The sequence below is a fragment of the Toxorhynchites rutilus genome, chromosome 3 (assembly GCF_029784135.1).
Source record: "Toxorhynchites rutilus septentrionalis strain SRP chromosome 3, ASM2978413v1, whole genome shotgun sequence".
Classification (NCBI taxonomy): Eukaryota; Metazoa; Arthropoda; class Insecta; order Diptera; family Culicidae; genus Toxorhynchites; species Toxorhynchites rutilus.
In genome coordinates, this window is record NC_073746.1 from 207,723,949 (window position 1) to 207,745,561 (window position 21,613).

General features: G+C 37.1%; 2 protein-coding genes across 4 annotated transcripts in view; one reads left to right on the top strand and one right to left on the bottom strand.

The window, feature by feature from the left end:
• Nucleotides 1-21,613, bottom strand: part of LOC129779742 (neurobeachin-like protein 1) — a 230,308-nt gene that overhangs the window by 159,508 nt on the left and 49,187 nt on the right. The window lies entirely within an intron of this gene.
• Nucleotides 9,023-20,045, top strand: LOC129779743 (uncharacterized). The gene is made up of 2 exons (XM_055787402.1): nt 9,023-9,447; nt 18,048-20,045. Exons 1-2 carry the CDS (start codon nt 9,421-9,423, stop codon nt 19,950-19,952), a joined length of 1,932 nt encoding a protein of 643 aa, XP_055643377.1. The 5' UTR covers nt 9,023-9,420; the 3' UTR covers nt 19,953-20,045.

Here is a 21,613-nt window from a genome sequence, read left to right on the forward strand (position 1 = left end):
AATGTCGTCGGACGAAAAAGAGCGTCGTAAACTAATCCTGTGCACTCATTTCGAGAATCCCGAGTTGTCACATCGGGACATCGGTAAGATGCTGGGAATCGTCCAATCCACGGTCAGCAGAGTACTAAAACGATACTTCGAGAACCTAACCATCGACCGGAAGGTGAAGAACGGCAAAAATGGATGCTCCGTCAGTGAAAAAGATCACAAGCGCGTAGTTAAGCAGTTTAGACGTGATCCGAGTAGTTCGGTCCGGGATGTCGCCAATAAGCTGAATTTGTCAAGTTCATTCGTCCAGCGGACCAAGCAGCGGGAGTGCCTGCGTACATACAAGGTTCAGAAGGCTACTAACCGCGACGAAAGGCAAAACATGGTGGGGAAGACGCGAGCCCGGAAGCTGTACACCGAAATGCTGACGAAGCCGCATTGCCTGGTAATGGACGACGAAACCTACGTCAAAGCGGACTTTCGTCAGCTGCCGGGCCTGTTGTTCTTCTCCGCAGGGGACAAATTCAGCGTTCCGGAGGAGATTCGCAAGCAGAAACTATCCAAGTGTGCCAAAAAGTACATGGTGTGGCAAGCGATCTGCTCTTGCGGAAAGCGGAGCGCCCCCTTCGTGATGACCGGCACGGTAAACGGGCAGGTTTACCTTAAGGAGTGCCTACAGAAGCGCTTACTACCACTATTGAAGCAGCACGAGGGTCCGACCATTTTCTGGCCGGATCTCGCTTCGTGCCACTATTCAAAGGACGTGTTGGAGTGGTACGAAGCCAACGGGGTCACCTTCGTGCCAAAGGAAATGAACCCGCCCAACGCGCCGGAGCTTCGCCCAATAGAGAAATATTGGGCGATTATGAAGCAGGCCCTCCGGAAGAACCCAAAAGTTGTCAAATCGGAGGCGGACTTCAAGAGAAAATGGATTTCTGTTCAAAAAAAAACTACAACCTGACGTTGTACAGAACCTTATGGACGGGGTAAAGAGGAAGGTGCGAGCATACGGGCTTGGGCTCGAAGTATAAATAAAAAGAAAATGCCAAAAGTTGTTTATTAGTTTTTATTTTACTGTCTAAAATTTTCAAAAGGATCGGTCTACTGGGCGAATTTCTACAGCGTTTTTTCCGTGATGCAATTTGATGTGACACACCCTTTATTCGTTCCGTTTCGTTTTTATAGAAACAGATTTTCTATACAATATTGCACTACTGATTGTGGTTTCATTATTCATAAAATAATTATTAACCATTGATACAACATGTGGTATACTCTTCAAAATTTAAAAAGTGAATGTTTAAAAAAATATATAATTTTCAACTGGGTATTTGTTTTAAGGTTAGTATGAAATTAGAATTTTTATTGACTCAACGCGTATGAACTTCTTCGTTACTCATCTCATCTCTGTCTAGAAGAGTGGACATGTGAGTACGGAATAAAGTTTCTGAACTAATCGGTACAATGCGCTAGAGCAATTGCCTTTCGTTCTTTTAATATGCCCATTTTATATTCCTTCGCTAGTCAGCTCTTGTGCTGCTGCGTTATTTTCATGACCTTTTATTTAGGCTCATTTTTCTCTTTTATCTTTTATATCTTCATATTTTCTTATCTTCTTATCTAGAAGAGCAAACTCGAGTGTTTGACTTCCATTTTATTTAATTATTTCATTTCTTTCTCTTTTCTAGAAGAGCAAACTCTTATGTTTGACTTCCATTTTAATAAATGTACATTCGTGCATCATATTTTTTTTTCGCTTCTTTGGATCTTCATAAATTTTCGGATTCTTGACTCTCAGGTCAAGTCCTTATAAAGTCATTACTACGCTTCGTCAAGAAAAAGTTAGAGATATTAAAGACAATCGTGCTATTTTGAATTTCATGACATGAAGTTGATCAGACTTCTGCCACTAATTTTCTAATAAATCGAAGTTTTTTGGAAATAGAAATTGGAAATATAATTGGATAAAGAGAGAAAAAGTAAAACATATCCCATTTTTAATATTTCTAGAGTATAAGTGATTTATTTATTTTTAGTGCATTTTGGAGGTTTATACAATGATTTCATACATGGAAATGGCATTGTTGCATTGAACATACTGTAGCATAAAAGGATAAAAAATTACGCGCATGTGTGACTTAAAAATGGGCCTCTTCAACTTAAAAAAAATAGAGAATAAAGGTGACCCACAAGTCACAATACTAAATCACGTAGAGCATCACACCGAGATGCATTCGACCCAAGAAATATTATTATGGGTGATTGTGATAATCCTAGTAGTAGGTGCTATAGCCAAACTGTATAAAATTTATAAAACGTGCGTACGCGCAGAAGCTTTAAAAGCCGCACAAGCGATTGCGGCCACCCCGTAAAATGTAAGGAAAACAAAGGAGAAGCATTTTTTTATATATAAATGAAAACGATATGAAGAATAAACAACCTAGGAAGCGATACAAATTTGTGAATCGCGACCTTCTAAAGCGGCCGATACGACGGTTAAGGCCAAATAATAATAATAATAACAATTGTGACCAGCAGCGCGCTTTACGCGCTTGCACCAAAATATATACCATACTGTAGGATAAACAAATTTTCAAGCGCGCTCGTTTGTTTAATTGAATCGAGGCTCATGGCTAGCGCCCCCTCGCATACAATTGTAACAACGACGTAGCTTATTGATTGACAAATTTAATTCTTAATTTGATTATTCTAATTAGAAAATTATTTTTTTTCACATTATTAAATTCCTTATCCAATTAATACGGATATTAAATCAATATTAAATGAAAAAATAAATCAATATTGAATGAAAAATAGGAATCAGTACAATAACTTTTTATTTTATTAGTACGAGAAATAAATTACCGAAGAAAGTAAAATATCGAATTAAAAATGAATTTCGGTACAGTTACCGATGAAAGTAACATATTGAAGACAAAGAAGTCGATAGAAACAATAAGCTTTTACAATTATTATTATGGACAATGAGCAAAATATGACAATTTTATTTTTTTTGCCAACAAATAGGTTGTATGCAAAGCAGCTTCATCAGCTGTGTAAGGATATTAAATCAAGGTTAAAGAATAACATTTAATATCATGGTAATGGTCCAATGAGAATACATGCATAGAGTTTTTATATTGAAATGCAAGCGACGAATAAACAAACATTCTCATATATATATATATATATATATATATATATATATATATATATATATATATATATATATATATATATATATATATATATATATATATATATATATATATATATATATATATATATATATATATATATATATATATATATATATATATATATATATATATATAAATAAATGTTAATAGAAGCTCGTGAACACATACATAAGAGATAAGATAACATTATCATACACGTAAGGAAATCAAAAGTTGCTGACGAATAGGTGTTAGGTAGAGATTATGTAAATGTTGTTAGATATGGTATGCGGAAAAGTGGTTATGGGAAATAAGTAAGAATGCGGAATTGAGGATGAGAAAGAATGAGGGTCAGGATGTTTTGTGTTTAATTGAAATTGGGGTTAGTTAGTATACTACAATAAAAACACAAACAGCCTCTTGTTTTGTTTTTTTTTGTGAGATTTTTTTTGTGCGGTATATGAAATGAAGCGTATTTAACGATGTTATCGTCCATTTAGTTTTTTCGATGGTTTATATGCATTTCAGTGCGAAAAACACACATTTGCGTCCAAAATATCCACTTCTAAAATCATTCCCACCCTTCCATCAAATGCTAAGTTGCGCATGACATGATTTCTAAAGGAATTCCATCTATTCAGCATGCTACATGCTACAAGTCAATGGTTCTTGCTCATTGGAGTATTTCTTTATCCAATGGCCTGCGGATCGGTGCGGCGTGTGTAGCATGACAATATTGGAGCAACTACGTCATTTATTGACGATTATCATAACTCACCACAACAATGGAACAAAAGAATATTTGATCATAAAAACAATAACATCAGAACAGATTTGTTGGAACAGTGAGCGTTCGCATACTGTCTATTGGCTGAGGTGGAAAAAAATTGCGCAAGTATCATATCCATTGTTATTGTTATCAATGGTAAAAACTTGTAGCATGAAGCATGTTGAATAGGTGGAATGCCGCCGTAAAAGCAACGAGTTTGACATGCAACTAAAAGCAGCCACGCGTAACCGAAAAGGCAAACTGTCCCATCGCAAAGCAGGGAAACAAAAGAAAATCGAACAGTGAACGGCGTGGATTTGAGTTATTTTTTTTTTGGAAACTTATTTTATGCGGTGCCTATCAGAGCAGTTCCAAATGAAATCGACAAATGACAAAACATGAGTATTTTTGATACGAATCAATGTTTGTATTCCATTTGAGTTGGAGGAAACATGAGTTTTCCACAGCAATTGGGAATTTTTTGGCTCAAGTGTAACTTTTGAGAAGGGCGTATAGATTTTAGTAAGGGAAATCTTTGATAATTTATATCTCAAAAACTATGAGTGCTACCGAAATAGTGTCTTAGAAAGAGTTATAGAGTATTGATGTCTATGAAAAAATGAAATGATGAAAAAATATACACTGAGAAAAAAATTAGTACTTTTTTTATTTACTAAAAAAAACTTTAATTTGCAATATCTAAAACACATAGTTTTTAACTTTTTTTTAATTTTTTGATATAAAATAGAAGTCAGGAGAAAATTTAAAAAATGGACACAAGTTGGTAAAACTATTTTTGACGAAATTTGTGGAACATCGAGTTTTTATGAATTTTCAAAACTTTTCAAAAACTGAATTTTTGTATGTCAACAATACTGAGAAAAAAATAAGTACTTTTTTATTTACAAAAAAAAATTTTAATTTGCAATACAGTGCGGACTCGATTATATACAGTTTTTGATTTCTTTTCACTGTATATAATCGAATTCTGTATATAATCGAGTCAAAAAAAATGTTTTTTATTTTTTTTTGCATGTATTTTTCGTTTTTTGAATATAAAAGAGGAATTTGATTTTTGATTAATCTGCTTAAAGTCAGAAAACACATTTCTCACATGAAAAAAAAAATTATCAAAATACTCTCAGGAAGTGATAGACGATGAAATTTGATGAAAAAAATCCTTCTACACAACTTCAACAATGACAGAGTTATTGAACTTTTTTTTTGTTTCGGACTTTGTTGCCTCAAACTGGCTCTACATTACAAAGTACGCTACGGAATACAATTCTGTTGTTTTCATTTGAAATATGAGAAAATTTTGTACAGGATATAGTAGTGGAACATCCAAAATAATACATTTTAAGAACATTTTGGAAGTGAAAAACTTAAAAGTTAATAATTTTTCAGGTGTTATTATCAATTTCATCGTAAAAAATTATATTAAACTAGATTGTTTCTGTCAATTAAATTGAAGCTCTTTAACCGCCCTACAATTTTTTCTTTGACACCCAACTTCTATTTTTCTTAATTTGGCTGCAATATCGATATAAACAATTCTTGGAAAAATTCAAATCTTCAAAAATCACGATTTTTACCCCACTGTACATGTAATAGCCACTTAAATTACATTTTGACGTTGAAAGACGTTGAAACTGTATATTATCGAGTCCAAAATTGTATATAATCGAATCACAAATAATCGAGTTTGTATATAATCGAGCACGACCTGTATTTAAAATATTTTTTTCTATTTTTTCATATAAAAAAGAAATCATATAGAAAATTTAAAAAAAAAATGAGTACAAGACGATAAAACTATTTTTGACCAACTTTGTGGAACATCGAATTTTTATGAATTTTCGAAACTTTTGTATCATTTACCATAATTTTTAGCCACAAATTATGAATTCTGATTTGAAACAAAAAAGCTCTTATCAATCTCCTTATAAACGCCGCAATTCTCGAGATATTTAAAACAAATATTTCTAATTAATTGTCTTTTTTGTAGTAAATAGGTTCTTTTGATATGTTTGTCGTGTTAACCGCCATGTTCATGACACTTTATGAATTTGATTACAATTTTCAACAACTTTTCCGTATACATCATTATGGTAAAACTAAATGTTTAGGAGTTACGTTGGAAAACATTTGAAGACATGTGGGTTAATACAAAACGTAGCGATTTAATCACGCGCAGCCAATTTGGCTACGAAGACCCTCAACGTTTTCACCTTGGATTTGAAGTTGCAAATATTTGGTATGCAGATCATCAAACTCCGTTCACAGTAAAACACTATTGACATTAAAACTATTTCATAAAAACGTGATATGTTTTCTGATTTGGCGTTATTGAAAGAAAGACATGGTGCTCCCGTGGCCTAGTTCCACATTATAATGCTGGTGGTTCGGGTTCGATTCCCGTTCTGGTTGGGGAATCTTCCGTCAAAGAAATTTCTTCCGACTTGCACTGTGGTCACGCGTATTCTAGAGCTTACCACTCCAGAATACATCGCAGGCGTGTTATTTATATATATATATATATATATATATATATATATATATATATATATATATATATATATATATATATATATATATATATATATATATATATATATATATATATATATATATATAAATATATATAAATGGATTGCTGTCTGTCTGTCTGTCTGATTCTTATGGACTCGGAAACTACTGAACTGATCAACATGAAAATTGGTATGTAGGGGATTTGGGGCCGGGGAAGGTTTCCGTGATAGTTTGAGACCCCTCCCTCCTCTCTAAGGGGGGGGGGCTGCCATACAAATTAAACACAAATTTCTGCAGTACTCGAGAATTATACAAGCAAATGAAACCAAATTGGGCATATTGAGGTTTTAGGGTGCAATAAACGTTTCTATGGTGGTTAGACTCTCCACCCCCTCTCTAAAAGGGGGCTGCTATCCAAATTCAAATTTCTGAATTACTCGAGAATTAATCAAGCAAATGAAACCAAATTAGGCATATGGAGGTTTTAGGGTACAATAAATGTTTCTATGGTAGTTAGACTCTCAACTCTCCTCTCTAAAGGGGGGTTGCAATACAAATGTAACACAAATTTCTGCATTACTCGGGAATTATTCAATCAAATGAAACCAAATTAGGCATATGGAGGTTTTAGAGTGCAATAAATGTTTCTATGTTAGTTAGACTCTCAACTCTCCTCTCTAAAGAGGGGTTGCAATACAAATGTAACACAAATTTCTGCATTACTCGGGAATTATTCAATCAAATGAAACCAAATTAGGCATATGGAGGTTTTAGGGTGCAATAAATGTTTCTATGTTAGTTAGACTATCCACCCCCCCTCTCTAAGGGGGGCCGTCATACGAATGAAACACAATTTTTGCATAACTCGAAAACTAATCAAGTAAATGGAGCCAAATTTGGCATGTGAAGGGTTTACGGGGCACGGAACGTTTCTATGGTGAATACACTCCTGCCCCCCTTCTTTAAGGGGGGCTTCCAGACAAACGAAACACAAACTTCTGCATAACTCGAGGTTTTTGGGTACGAAAAATGTTTCTATAATGGTATGGCACCCCTCCCACCTCTGGAATGAAGAGGGGGTCACATAAAAATATTACGGATATTTCAACCAAAAATATTCCAACCAAACATGACAATTGAAAATTTTCGGAAAACTTTGAAGGAAAAAGGGAAAATTCGGAAAATTTAATTCCATATGTTCTACAATTACATAGTAACAAGCGAAATTGATCTTTGTTCGAAACTGGAAATGGATTTAAATGTGATGAAACGCACTCCTATATCTTCTTCTATCTATACAAAAAAAAAGATCACCGGATGTATTGATAAGAGCAGAACTCGAGGAAGGAATTGTCCGATTTAGGGCTGTCTTTATTCTATTATGTTTTCTGTATCGAACATTTATTCCATGTAACGGAGAAACATGTTATTTGCAAGTGGTTGAAAAATCTTGAACGAGGATTATGTCTGGAAATAATCTGATATTATAATGATGAGTTTTGTTAGAAATACTAGGAATGTTATAGTAAAAAGTAAATTCAACGGGGTTGAATAGAAGATTAATCAATGAACAGTTCTGCGATTGGACCCATGAACTTGCACATAGGAAGAAAACGTGAATGTTTGAAGGTATTGATAACAAAAAAAACAAATTTTTGGCGGGACGAAGTTCGCCGGGTCAGCTAGTATTACTAATAAAAATGACGCTAGTAATGTTTACGTTGAGAAAGCAAAAGTTCCACTGGGAACGTTGGGGCCCCCAAGAAGAAGAAGAAAGAAAGACTACATCAAAAAAGAAGTTTATACATGCTTCTGCTCTATTTTGTCTATCATTTTGGTTGACTCTAGAGATGAAATGGCAATAAAAACTGGGTGTTTTCTTATGTGTGAGCCGTCAAAATATAAGTTTAAAAACTGGACCTCCAAAAAATTACCCTGTTCATATGTTTAAACAATCATAAAAGTAAAGAATCAGGACATAGGATAGTTTTTTTGATTTTGTTGAAAAGTTTGATAAACCTTTTCTTCTGTGTCTTGATACTGAATAACACTAACGTTCCTAGAGATCCCTGTCTGAGGAAAGATTTTCCGGACCAGAATCAAAACGAACGGAAATAAGAAATTCCTACAATAATCGAAAAAAACAACGAATTATTCTGTTATTTCCTCCTTTCTATTGAAAACCAACAGGCAATTTTAAGGAAAACACAAAGGTAAATTCAAGCTTCTCATCTGGGCAAACCAGATGGGCATGCCCATTTACTCGAACGGATTCACTTGCTGGCACTGTAAACACACTTCCTATCCCTTCAATAACCAGATTAACCAGGTAGACGCAGTTGCTTGTTACTGTTGTTGTCGTACTCTCTCACATACGGCGAAATGACATTTCTCTCGCGGAAAGAAGCGCGAACAGCCACCCAATGCCCCATACTCGCTGTTGTTACCGGTAGAGGTAGTTTATGTAGACCCTGGCATCCGATAGACCGACCAGGCCTACCCCGAGATCAGGTTCCAGTAAGTTGAAATTTTATAAAAGAAGATCCTCGCCTGTTGGAAAGGTTAGTTTAGCAAAGAAAGTGGTAAAGTTAGTATCGCCGTCAGAAAACTCGGAATTGGACTATTAAAATTCAACCAAGTCACTGGCTGGGAAAAGTGCGCGCGAAAACTTGTTTCGAGTTCGCTTGTTTCAATCACCGAGTGCAAAAATCGTTAAGAAAAAATTATGAATAATCGCAGCGAATTGAGAGCAGTTTCCACAACGGGATAATAAAATGCTACGCAGTGTTATGGAGGTTCAGTGTAAATTCCAATAATACGTGAAACGATTTGGATCGGCATAAATTTTGGCCGTTTTCGGCAGACAATAGAATTGCTGTGGAATTTATTAGGTGGATAAATTGAGAAACAGAAAAAAAAACACGACACAACACCATTGCTTTATATATCACCATGGATTATCGGTTACTCACATTCACGGTAAATAACGATCGAATCGATAATTTCGCAGGAGATAACACGTTTCTAACCGAATATAAATAGATAAAGTATTGCTTAAGGGAAATTGAGATCCCCCCTCCCCCTTTCTTCTTGATAGTTTGAAACTCAAGAAAGTCTCAGTTTGAGATCATTCACCTCAAATCTCATTAAAAGCAGGAAAATCACAGAATCTATAAAACGATACATAGTTCAACGATGTAACCATCTATACACAAAGTCGTTTTTAAATCATGATCACGCTATCATTGATGTAAACAATGCATCACTGATAACTTGCGTTCAGTCAGTTTCGTGATCTCGTATGAAGAAACATAACTAGTCTAAAATAGATTCATTTGTTACTATTTTTCTCAACAAACAAAAGTCGTAAATATCCAAAAATAATGAAGCTTGAAACTATGATAGAGATGCTTCCATCTATTTCTCATCATAAAAAACGTTTGTTTGAAATGTTTGAAAGTCATGCGTCGTTATTACGTAATAATGAATATCCTCAGTGAGCGGATCGTTGCTAGAAAATGAAGAGCGCATTGGACAATCGATAAAGTGCATTAATAATCGAAAGCCACCCGAAGCATGATGTTGTGTTCATGCATAGAAACCCGTTTTTCGTTTCAACTTTAACCGATTGCGCGGTTTTGTCATCGCCAAACGCCAAAACGGATGCAATTCTCGAATGTTCCAGCCTAGACGGTCAGTCAACTGCTAAAGGTGCCAAAGCAGTGCTAATCAACTTAGATCGACATTCACTTAATTTTCTAGGCTAGTGCAGTGCAATGAAAAGTATGTTGGACATTTTCTCGGGCGTGTCGCGTGAAGCTATGAATGGTGACTGGCAGAGCAAGGATAAACGAAGGTTATATGTGACCTGTTGACAAGGTTGATCATGCCGAAGCATTTTTCGACTCATAACTAATGAAAATATATGCCGTTTGAAATTTATTCTCCAAACTATTCCATCAATCTTTGGTCGTGACTGTTTATCAAGTTCTTAATTATCGGAATTTGGACAAAAGTTGAACACATAGTAATAGTGCAATGTGAAAAATATACATTAATGGGTATTATGATTACTATAAGAACATTGTTCCAGTCTTCTTTCTTACCATAGATCATCCCTTGATCTTTTTTTCTTATCCGGTCCATCTTTAGCACGAGCCCTGTTCCCACTTATTTGGCTGCCAAAATCAATTTCCGCTTGGAGTTTCTCGGTTCAATGGTCTTTCTTTTTTCTTATGCTTCACAAATTGACCAGTATTCTTCAATTGGCCTTAGTTCCGTAGTATTGGCCGAATTCATTTCGTTGGAGACCACTGTAATTTCATTTTCACTGAACATATTAGGGGTAGTGGGGGCAAATTGGTCATGGAGGCAAAGTGGTCACCCGCTTGTTTGCTAGTATAACTATTGACTATAAATGCCGTATTGATAGTAACCTTATGTTTCAAGTATTTAATGACTTTCGAGTCACTCTGTACTTCAGTAGAGCTGTCGCATGTCAAAATACAAATAAAAACATAAATCACTCTCTCGATAGCCATTCGGCCGTAGTTCAGTGCGCATGGTATCTAAGGTATTTCTCGTGAAATTTAGTTTATTCAATCTGATATATTGGACAAATCATCAGTTTGGACGACTGTTCACATATTCTATGAGAGGTGAAGAGATATTTTGTTCAATCTCAGGGATTAATTAGCATAGAAATTATTTTGATGTTTGGGGGCAAAGTTGTCATAGCTGAATAACAACTTACAATGTTCTGTTTACTAAAGCTCATCACATTCTGCTCCTGAAGATGATCCTTTTGTGGCTTTGACCCTGGATAAATATGTCATTCCAACTAAACCAAACCTCATTATGCGGAACGTTATGTGTTTCTTACTACGTTTTGTATGCATGAGAAAATTCAAATTGAGACTGTAGGTGAATACGCCAAGCTTGTTTCATACATCTACCTGGTATCTCAAATATGATGTGAACAAATTTGGACGAAAAAAACGCATAAATTTATCCCATTTAGCTTGATATGTACGAGTGACCACTTTTCCCGCACTAGGTGACCACTTTACCTCCAAGTAAAAAAAAAGTTCGATTTTTCACCTTTTTTTCTAATGATGAAAAATGTACTATTTGGAATTTTTATAGTAAAAGCCGTTTGCTATCTTGAAGAACAATGAGTTGAACTATAATATTCTTCGAGAAACGGGAATTGAATCGGTATGTGGGCGCTGGAAATGGGCATATTCCTTAGGGTGACCACTATGCCCCCACTTCCCCTACTTTCGAATGTTTTTTTAATATCCGCATCCGGATTCCAGGCGATGTTCAGAGCGTCGTAAAACACTGTGGATTTTGGGAGTTTCAAAAGTTTTACTGACCCTAGAACGGATAGAACGGGATTTTCGTTTAGAGAGTGCAGAATTAAATCGCACGCCGCCGCTTGCTTCGGTAAAGTCATGAGATAAAAAATCCAACTTATACATTTTTAACTGAATTTAGTAAAATTTTGAAAAAACATGCTCAAAAAATCTGTTAATGGAAATATTTTGGATCAGTTCAGATTTTCTGTCGTGTTCAATCTTTATGTGTGAATTCCATCTTGACTATATAAAAAATAGAATAAGGGGATTGTTACTATTCGAATGAAACTCAGCTTTACCTAGTAATACATTTACTCAACCGAGAGGCGAATTTGTGTATAATATGCATGCCAAAGCAATATAAAAGCAATATGAGAGAACAAAATAAGAGACACTTTTGCAATTAAAAACACATCAATGGTTTCACGTTAATCAACAGTTGTATGCGGTCTGGATTGAACTCTCAGAAATCACTTTTCATGTATACTCATAAGATTCAATTTCATTTCACCAGTGGTTCTGTCGTTTGGGTTTTTTAGGTACAATACCAAGCTGACATTCAATTTGAGAGAATGATAAGTCTGCTTCATACATACGAACACTTTGCACTCTTAAAAACTGGTGCTTTTATTTGTGCATTTGACACTATAACTCAAGAAAAAGCATCTTTTCTGCCATGGATGATATCTATCATCTAGACATACTTTCGTGGAGCATATTTACGCTTCAGTGCAGCACAGTTTGAATAGTTTTGTGCCATGCTAATGTGGAAAGTAGTCCTGAACCAATCCTTTTATTCTCTTATAATGGCTGTATTTCTATTCATTGTTTGTGTGTTTGTTTCTCTTGTTATTTTCTTGCTACCGACAGTTGAATTTGGGTCCCGCAAGAAAGTCAGCCGAATCGCGCTAGGCGATGAATGTGTTAAAAACATTACCTTTCTCCGTGCGGCATTCATACCCATGATGGTTTTTGACCACGATTTTCACGTCAGTATATTTTTAGTAGGCTTGAGTGACATGAAACTTTTTTCTCTACGGCTATTTCTGTTGCTTTCATTTATTTGGCGGTTATTTCCGGGAACCGAAAAAATATTTCACGTCGCGTCATCATGTTATCACGCTATAGCTTCTTCTTCAACTTGCCTCGGTGTACCTTAGCGTTAATTCTAGATTTATCAGATAAAATGTGCTAAATATAAATAATTGAATATTTTGTAACCCGATCGAGAATGTATAAATTCTCATGTATTATAATCATTCTAAGTATTAGAGTAGTGCGGGGCAAAGGGGCGCACGGGGCAAAAGTGCGCATTGGCCTTTTTGAAGCAAACGAGCATAAAAATTCTACAACAGTGTATTCGTTTGATACATTATTATACCAGCAGCTCACACATATAAATAAGATACACTTGATGAAAGTGGCAAAAAGTTATGAGGTAAAAAGAGTTTTGCAATGTTTTGATCTATTTTTTTCAGTTTTGGAGATAATGATTAACTTACCTAAAATAACTGGTTAGTTCGAAACAACACTGTCAAGAAAACCTTCATTCTATAGTAGATGATAGTGCGTATTCGTTTTTGCGAAAAAGTTCATGAGCTGTGCAGTGGCTGTAGGGAAAAAGTACGCACCAGAGTTTTTCTCTGAAAAAAAAATTATAAAATGTTTTCAACCAAATTTTTAACGGGTTTGACTGATTTGAAGAAATGCACTCCAGACATGCTCAAATGGCCCGACAGAGGCTTCGGAGGGAGTCTCGAAGTATCGGATTGCGGCAGAACCTCGATATTTCTGAATCAGCTCTGAGGAAGAGGCTCATATCAGTGAGTGATTTATAATTTGAATCTACTTTTATTAAAAATTGAAAATAATTCAAAATGAATTTCAAATTAGAAATATTTTTGTTTTCACCATGCATTCAACTCAATAAGGGTTATCTTTCGTTCATGTTTATGTTTTCACAATGAACTCCAAATAAATATTGCTTTTTTTCAACAATGTGTTTCAAATAAAACAAGTGAAGGTAAATATGTATTTATATAATCTTGATCTTTATTAATAAAAATGATTTGGTGTCCTCACGATTTAACTCAAGAACGGACCAACGGATTTAAACAGTCAGTATCAGGATTGATGTGTCTTAGTCTACATCAGGTTTATATGTCAAAAAAGAAATTATATACCGCGAGTATAGACTATGTATTATTATTATAGAAATAATTTATGTGTGTTCAAAATGATTATATTGTCTTATATTGTCAGTCTCTTCCCTCCCAAAAATTTCCACGTGGTATGTTCGACCATAACTCCCACTCATCTCCACCCATAAAACATAATACAGCACCCCCTCCTCCTAACTGGATGGTGCCTACACGCTCTTGTAATTATGCTTCTTCCGCTGGTAATGATAAAGCATTTATTTTTGTTACAAGTTACCATAGAAGTGCAATTCAATAAGTGCGCACTTTTGCCCCGTACAGTGCGCACCTTTGCTCCCACTATGGACGCATACGCATTTGCCATTTTTTATTAAAATAGGTTTTTGTCTAACTACAAACAGAACTCGAGAAATTCTTGTACTACGTTTCGAAGGTAATATTGGGTTGGGGAAAAAGAAATGTCGCATTTCTGATCGAAATTTGACGCTTCATTCAACATACTTAAAATTATCCAATTTAAGTCAAATATGCGCCGTTTCGTTCGCAAACTTGTTGCCATTCAGAAGGCAAATTCATTTTCCCCACTTATAAACCGCCCCCCCCCCCCATAAACCCCATATGCCGGTATACTTGGATGATTTCAACGATTTTATCGGTTTCCACGACGATTGGCCTACCAGTACGGGGTGTATCTTCAACAGCCACTACACCAGAACGAAATCGATCAAACCAACGCTGTGCTGTGCGAATCGTTACAGTATCGGATCCATAGACTACACGATTTTTTTCGGCCGCCTTCGTTGCAGTTTTACCTCGCAGGTAGTAAAAATGTAAAATATGGCGAATTTCTTGCTTGGTGGACTCCATCTTTGACGCGCTATAACTTGAGACTGAAAAGGACAATCACTTGTAGCACAGATTGTCGTCTTTAAATAGCCGTATAGTATGACCCGATGTACAACACAAGATATGTTTAAGTGTTGCCATATATTGACGATATACGACATTTATTTTTCCCCAACCCAATATATATATATATAGTTACAATTTGGTAAGCAAACTGAATTTTATTTGCTTCTAATTCAAGAGTTATTGGGCGACAACAGTTATGTGCGCACCTTTGCCCCGCACTACTCTATAATCTTAGTATTATAACCTGTATTATTTTTTAACCGTTTGAGTGCAAATAATGAAAATGCAGATGAGTTTGTGTATATTTGTATGGACTACACCCATACCTCGCTTTACGGCTTAGATACGTTCCACGAAACTTGGCCGCAAAGCGAAAAGCCGTATAAGGAATCAATTTTTTAATACAAATTCATACAAATTCTGGTTTATCATTCAAAATACATATTATCTTTTCATTTAATTTGTACATAAAATAATAACAGACTCCAAAAACCAACAAAAAGCGATAGAATCCAGATTTTTTTCAATTTGTACCTTGGCGGAGCGGTCGGTGCAACCGGCCAAACAGTGAAAAAGTACCTGGCGAACATGGACGTAGATGTCAGAAAGCGGAAGGCCCGTCCACTGGTCTCGGAGCTGCAGGCAATTACGGAGCGGCAGCGGCGGAATAAGATGGTCAAGTCGATTTTCCCGGCGAATCGCGATGTGGCGGTGGTGATGGACGACGAGACCTATCTCACCCTGGATGACAACGACTGACAGGGCACTTCGTATTTTACTTCCCCCACGAAGGAAGTGAGCTCCGAAGTGAAGTTTATTTCACACACCAAGTTCCCCAAGAAGGTGCTGCTGTGGCTGACAATCAGCGATAAAAGGATGTCGAAGCTGCTCTTCTTTAGCTCCAGAATGGCCGTGAAAGGGGGAAATTTATAGAATGAAGTTCCTACCGGAAGTTGCGTCGTTCATCAAGAAATACCATAAGGGCGAAGACCCGGTGTTCTGGCCGGATCTGGCGTCGGCCCACTACTCGAAGCGATCGTTAGAAGAGATGGCATGTTTTCGTCCGCCATGGCGAATATTCCGGTTAACTGCCGGAAAGTCGCTCGCGAGGGGTTGGTTTTCTTTTTGCAAGTAAGCAAATTTTGCAAATTTATCAAAGAAAAGATAATTCAAAACTCTAAGTTGAAACGTTGATTTACTTTTAGAAAAACAAACAATTACTTTTGTTTCTAAATGGGTACTTTTAGGGTATGATATAAAAAAAAACCACTTGCGTAAATTTGTTTTACCGTGTTTTCTTCATCTATGCACCCCTCGGTTTTGACAGCTGACACAAACATAATATCCGTAGCTGCTTAGACAACTTTTCGTGCGTAGTGACGTGTTTTGGACGCTGAGTTGACTTCCGGAAAATGGGTGGAAAGCAAATATCAACACAGGTCCGAAATTTGATTGTGCGTGACTCCCAGCGCAAGGAGGATCAACGAAATACTGGTGAAGGGTACGAGGTAAGCCGTGATGCAGTCCAGCTGGTCATTCGGAACCATCAGATGTTCGACAGCGCGGCCGATAGACCGGGAAGAGGACCGAAATGTAGTAAGGAAGTAAAAAATAACCCACGAACGACCATTCGGGCGGTTTAAAAAATGGTTGTATTTGGACCTTTCCAATCGCACCATTCGACGACGTTTGGTGGAACGGGACCTGAAGAGCTTCTTCACCAGAAAGCGACCGATGATCAGCACCACCAACAAGAAAGGCGAATTCAGTTTGCGAGGAACCATGTCAACCAGCCGCTGGAGTTCTGGAAGCGCGTTATTTGGTCAGACGAGTCCAAGTTCGAGCTGTTTAACAAGGAAAGGCGACTCCGAGTGAGGCGTACGAGGGACGAAGGTCCCCCAAATCGACATCTACAACCGACTATGAAGCACGGTAGTGAATGAATCATGGCACGGGGATGTTTCTCGTGGGCTGGGGTGGGAAACTTAGTACATGTCAACGGTATTATGACTGCCGATGGTTACATCGACATTTTGTGCGAGAACCTGGAAGAATCCATTGAAAATGGAACTACACGTTCCAGCAAGAAAAGAACCCATAGCAAACTATTTTGATGCGTTGGTCGTAGAGGGTCATATTGACTATTAATTATCTGTCTTTATTATTTTTTTCGATTAAACCATGAAGTGGATTTTTTTATGTCATACTCTAAAAATTTAGGGACCGAAGTAATTTGTTTGTTTTTGGTCTACTAATTACGTACTTTTACGTAGAATTAACTGGAATACCGAAAAGCTCGAACAAACTTTGAATATTGGAACACTTCCCTTGAGAGCAAAAATTGAATGTTCGGATCATTTCCGTGATTGGTTCATGTTGGCCAAACGATGAACGATGTGGAAGCGGTTGCAGAAAAAAACGAGGGACGTAGAATGCTGCTGGGAGTGCGAAAGCTCACACTCTCGAGCAAGGTAGGTGCATCAATTTCACCACAAAGAAGTTTGCTTGTTTAATACGTAGGCGTAGGCTCAAGAGTATCAAAATTCAGTAAGCGACATTTAGTTGTATATGGCGGCATATTCCACGCCAAAGCAGACTCCTAAGCGCTCTATGGATGAACCATTTTTGAATTCGTTCAATCCTGACGATCCAAATGTGTTGGTAAGGGCAATACTACAGATGCCGAAGGATCTGTCGAAGAAGCGATTTCAGGCAGTAGGGATCAGTTAAGTCCATAGAGATTCTTGTAATAAACCCAAGCTGACGATTGGCCTTAGATAACAATGCAGATCGGTGTGCGTCGAAGGTGAGCTTAGGATGATGCTTAACGAGTGCTAAACTGATTATAGTGCTAAACATGTAGCCCAAACTTTCATGATTCATGATTTCTACGATTTTTTTAATGTAACTTTTATTGTCACGAAATCCCAACGAGAACTGTTTAGTTAGTTCCATCTGTTGCACATTTCGACCGGAATTTCGCGTCTGATGTTGTCTCTGAGCTTTTCTGTAGAATTTTCTGCTAATAATACCAAAGTCTCCATACAAACATGTTGGGTTAGTTCCATCATTTACCGATGTGCAATGAATATTGAAATGTACTGTGTATAAAATATTGTTATTAATCTACGATTTCCTTTTTTTCTAGCTTCTCGTCTTCATATGCTCTGTAATCGCAGTGGACATTTTAAGCGAAAGCAGCGTGGGATCGAACACCAATCAAGAGGTTAGCAACACAGCCAAACCACAAACGGACGACGAACGGCAACCAGAGCCTCATCATAGGCAGAAACGTCATGACATAGAGATTCATCGAGTAATAAAACGAAGACCAAAACCTCCTCCTTCGCAGTTCAGAGGACGGAAACCCCGACCACCAAGGCGACCATCGAAGCCAAAAGTGAAATATGGACCACCGAATGTTCATTATCCGCCCCTGTCTCACTATACCCCGCAGGGATATGATGATTCTTTCAGTAACAGTTACGATGATTCAGATCATAACTCGTTTGCGGAACCACCAGTAAGCTATGGTAATCCAATCCACCCTTCACCGGCCTTTGGTTCGCCGCACTTTGCTTACGGCCAAGGGACAACGTCATACCAAGGTTCAAGCTACGGAAAACCTAGCTATGGAGGTCAAGCGAACTTTGAAGATTTCGATAAGCACTCGTTTAGTTTATCCAATTTAGATGGGATTGATGCAGCTAAATTACTTAGCTATTTAGGAAACGCATCAGGTAAATTGCCTGGAGGTCTCAAAGCAACAACTCTCATCAATGGTAAGCAGACATCCTATCATCCGTCGTCATTGTTCACGAAGGATGAGCCAAATTATTATCCCCATAAAGATTCATCAGGCTATACACGCCTAACGGAGGCTGATCACCCAAAGCACCAGTTCCCATTAGAAGGCTATAAGCAAGATCCATACAAGACACCTTTAACATCATATGAAGTTCCACTTACACGCAAAAAACCTAACTTATTTGAACCCTCGAAAGAATACGACTCATCCTTCAAAAATATGCCCGCCTCTCATGTCACTAGTAGTATAACCTCAACACACACCTCTTCGCACAGTACAATTGACGATGATGAAGAAGAGTACATCCCGAATCTACCGAACCGCTACGAACAAGAACAATTCCACAACCCTTCACAACCAAATCCAAACAAACCTTTGACCAGTTCAATCCAACCCATTACAGACAATGATCCGTTCACCAACCTAAACTACGACGAGGTATCGGAATCACAAAAGATTTCCGTGAAAACACGGGGCAAACACGCTGACACGTCGTCTGGGGATAATTATTCTGTGGACTACCCACATGTAACCCCCACGGGCAAAAGGAACAAAATTCGACGCAAGAAAAAGCCAAAGCCAACGGTTGCTCCGGCTTCTCACAACCTTGATACTGATGATCTGCGAGACGCATATGGTTCGAGTTCCGACTTCCATGAAATAGCGATCGATGCTGACGAGTTTCTAGAATTCGAACCCCAGAAACAAATAAAACATTCCAGACCTAGGGGAGTGACGATGATACGCAGCGAAGACAACTCACCGACAAATTTTGTACTGTTGTCATCGCAAAACAAGGTCAAAGAGACTAGATCTCCCAGTTACAGAATAACAACGACGACTGCCTATCCCAAGAAGACGCCATCTGATTCAGAGTTCAAAACTGTCGATATAACATTCTACAAATCCGTGGAACCGAAACCGAAGGTTCCAAAACCATTGATCGGCTTGGATGACATCAATATCCTCTCGATTCAAAAGTCGAACTCGAAGAGCTACTACGCAGGTGATGAGGGCAAAGAGGCGATGTTGTATCAGGGATTCATGCCGACCCGGCGAAATGGAGCCCAGCAAAGCTTCCGTATGGACTATGAAATGTTGGACGATGATGAAAATGAAAATTATGACGACATCAGTGATGTTGGAACATTCGGTGGAAAACTTTTGAACGGTAGAATTAAGAAAGATTTAACCAATAAAACAGACAGTGTGAATCGTAAAACGCCCAGAACGAAATATAGTTGAGGGTGATTGTTTCGTACACTAGACGCATAATATTGCTTAGTATGGTAGCTTTATTCGTAGAAGTAATTAGTGCACTTTTGTTATTTATTATGATGGACAATAAATTGTATTCAATAAAAAAAATTATTTATAATTTTTTTACAATTCCGAACCCCGGTTGTGACTGCGTTTTTAATATTATCATGTCCGTAAAAGTTCAAAAAGTGAAAAATGGGATCAAGAAATCGATTTCTCATAATCTGTATGGAACTGAAATCGAAAACAACAAACTACAAAATAACAAACAAACAAACTACTTCTTCAGCCATTCCATGCCAAACCGATATAATGGTTCTCAGACTTTCGTGAAAAGTAGTAGTTTTGTTGCATGTTGCAAAATGTTAGATCCGCATTTTTTTAATTATCTTATTAGGGTGCTCATTTCAATTTTAGGGTGATCCGAAAAATAAAATTTCGCCTTTTTTCCAGAAATGATTTTAAAAAATCATAATTTTGAACAAATGACCGATTGAGATAATCGAAATATCAAATTAAAGCCAATCAGCTAGGCTATTCTGAAAAAATACTGCTTCTGCGTGAAATTTTAATTTCATTTTCGTAATAATTGATTCTATTTGTTTTTATAGTTTACATGGTCTCGGGACCAACGACCCTATATTTTTCAATATTTTTTTCTCGAAAGCTGATTGTTTTACATAACATATCCAAAAATCAGAGATGTGTTCTTTTTCGTTTTTTACTCATGATTTTTCAAAGTAAATGATCTAAAAAATCATTTTTCCCTTTTTTCCAAAAATGACATTTTTTGATAATGTATAACTTTTGAACTACTGGACCGATTCAGATAATCGACAATTTAAATAAATTGAAGATATCGTCTTCTTTGAAAAAATATTACACTTGCGAAAAAACGGATTTTAGTCGCATCTAGTCGCATAGGAATATTAAACGAAGACTGAAAACATGTTAACTTTGAAAAATCATAACTAAAAAATGTGAAAAATTTGTCTCTGATTTTTGGATATGTTATGTAAAAACTCAACTTTTAAGAAAAAAATATAAAAAATACAGTGCCCTTGATCCCGAGATCATGTAAACTATAATAAGAAAAATACAATTAAGAATCACGTGGTCCCCATGGCCTAGTTGTAAGCGTTGTGCTTGCCATGATGGGAGCTTCGGGTTCGATTCCCGTTCGGATCCGAAATTCTATCGTCATAAATCGTTATTCTGGCTTGCGCTGGTAAAAGGGAACTGTCGAGGGTGTGGTGGGATAAGCATTGGGCATTGCCAGTCCCCAAGAAAAGCCACAAAAACCGAGAAACAGCTCCTCTAAGCGAATTGACACTGCTATAAGCATCTTTGTCCAGTCCTGGTGGTACTCGGGACGTAAAGCAGCAGTATCACGATGGTCCTCCTGCGAGATAGTGGGGTTGGTCGCAGGCCTTGCAAGCCGCACCACTAGAAAACACCGAGCAACGAACGACACACGAGAAGATTTGTACCGAACTAATCGACACAGACCCAGGCGACGAAAACGGACTAACGGTTGGAAACTCGGGACGTGGAATCGTCGATCTCTCAATTTCATCGGAAGTACTTGTGTGCTTTCCGAACTATTGAAAAACCGCAAGTTTGACATCGTAGCGCTGCAGGAAGTA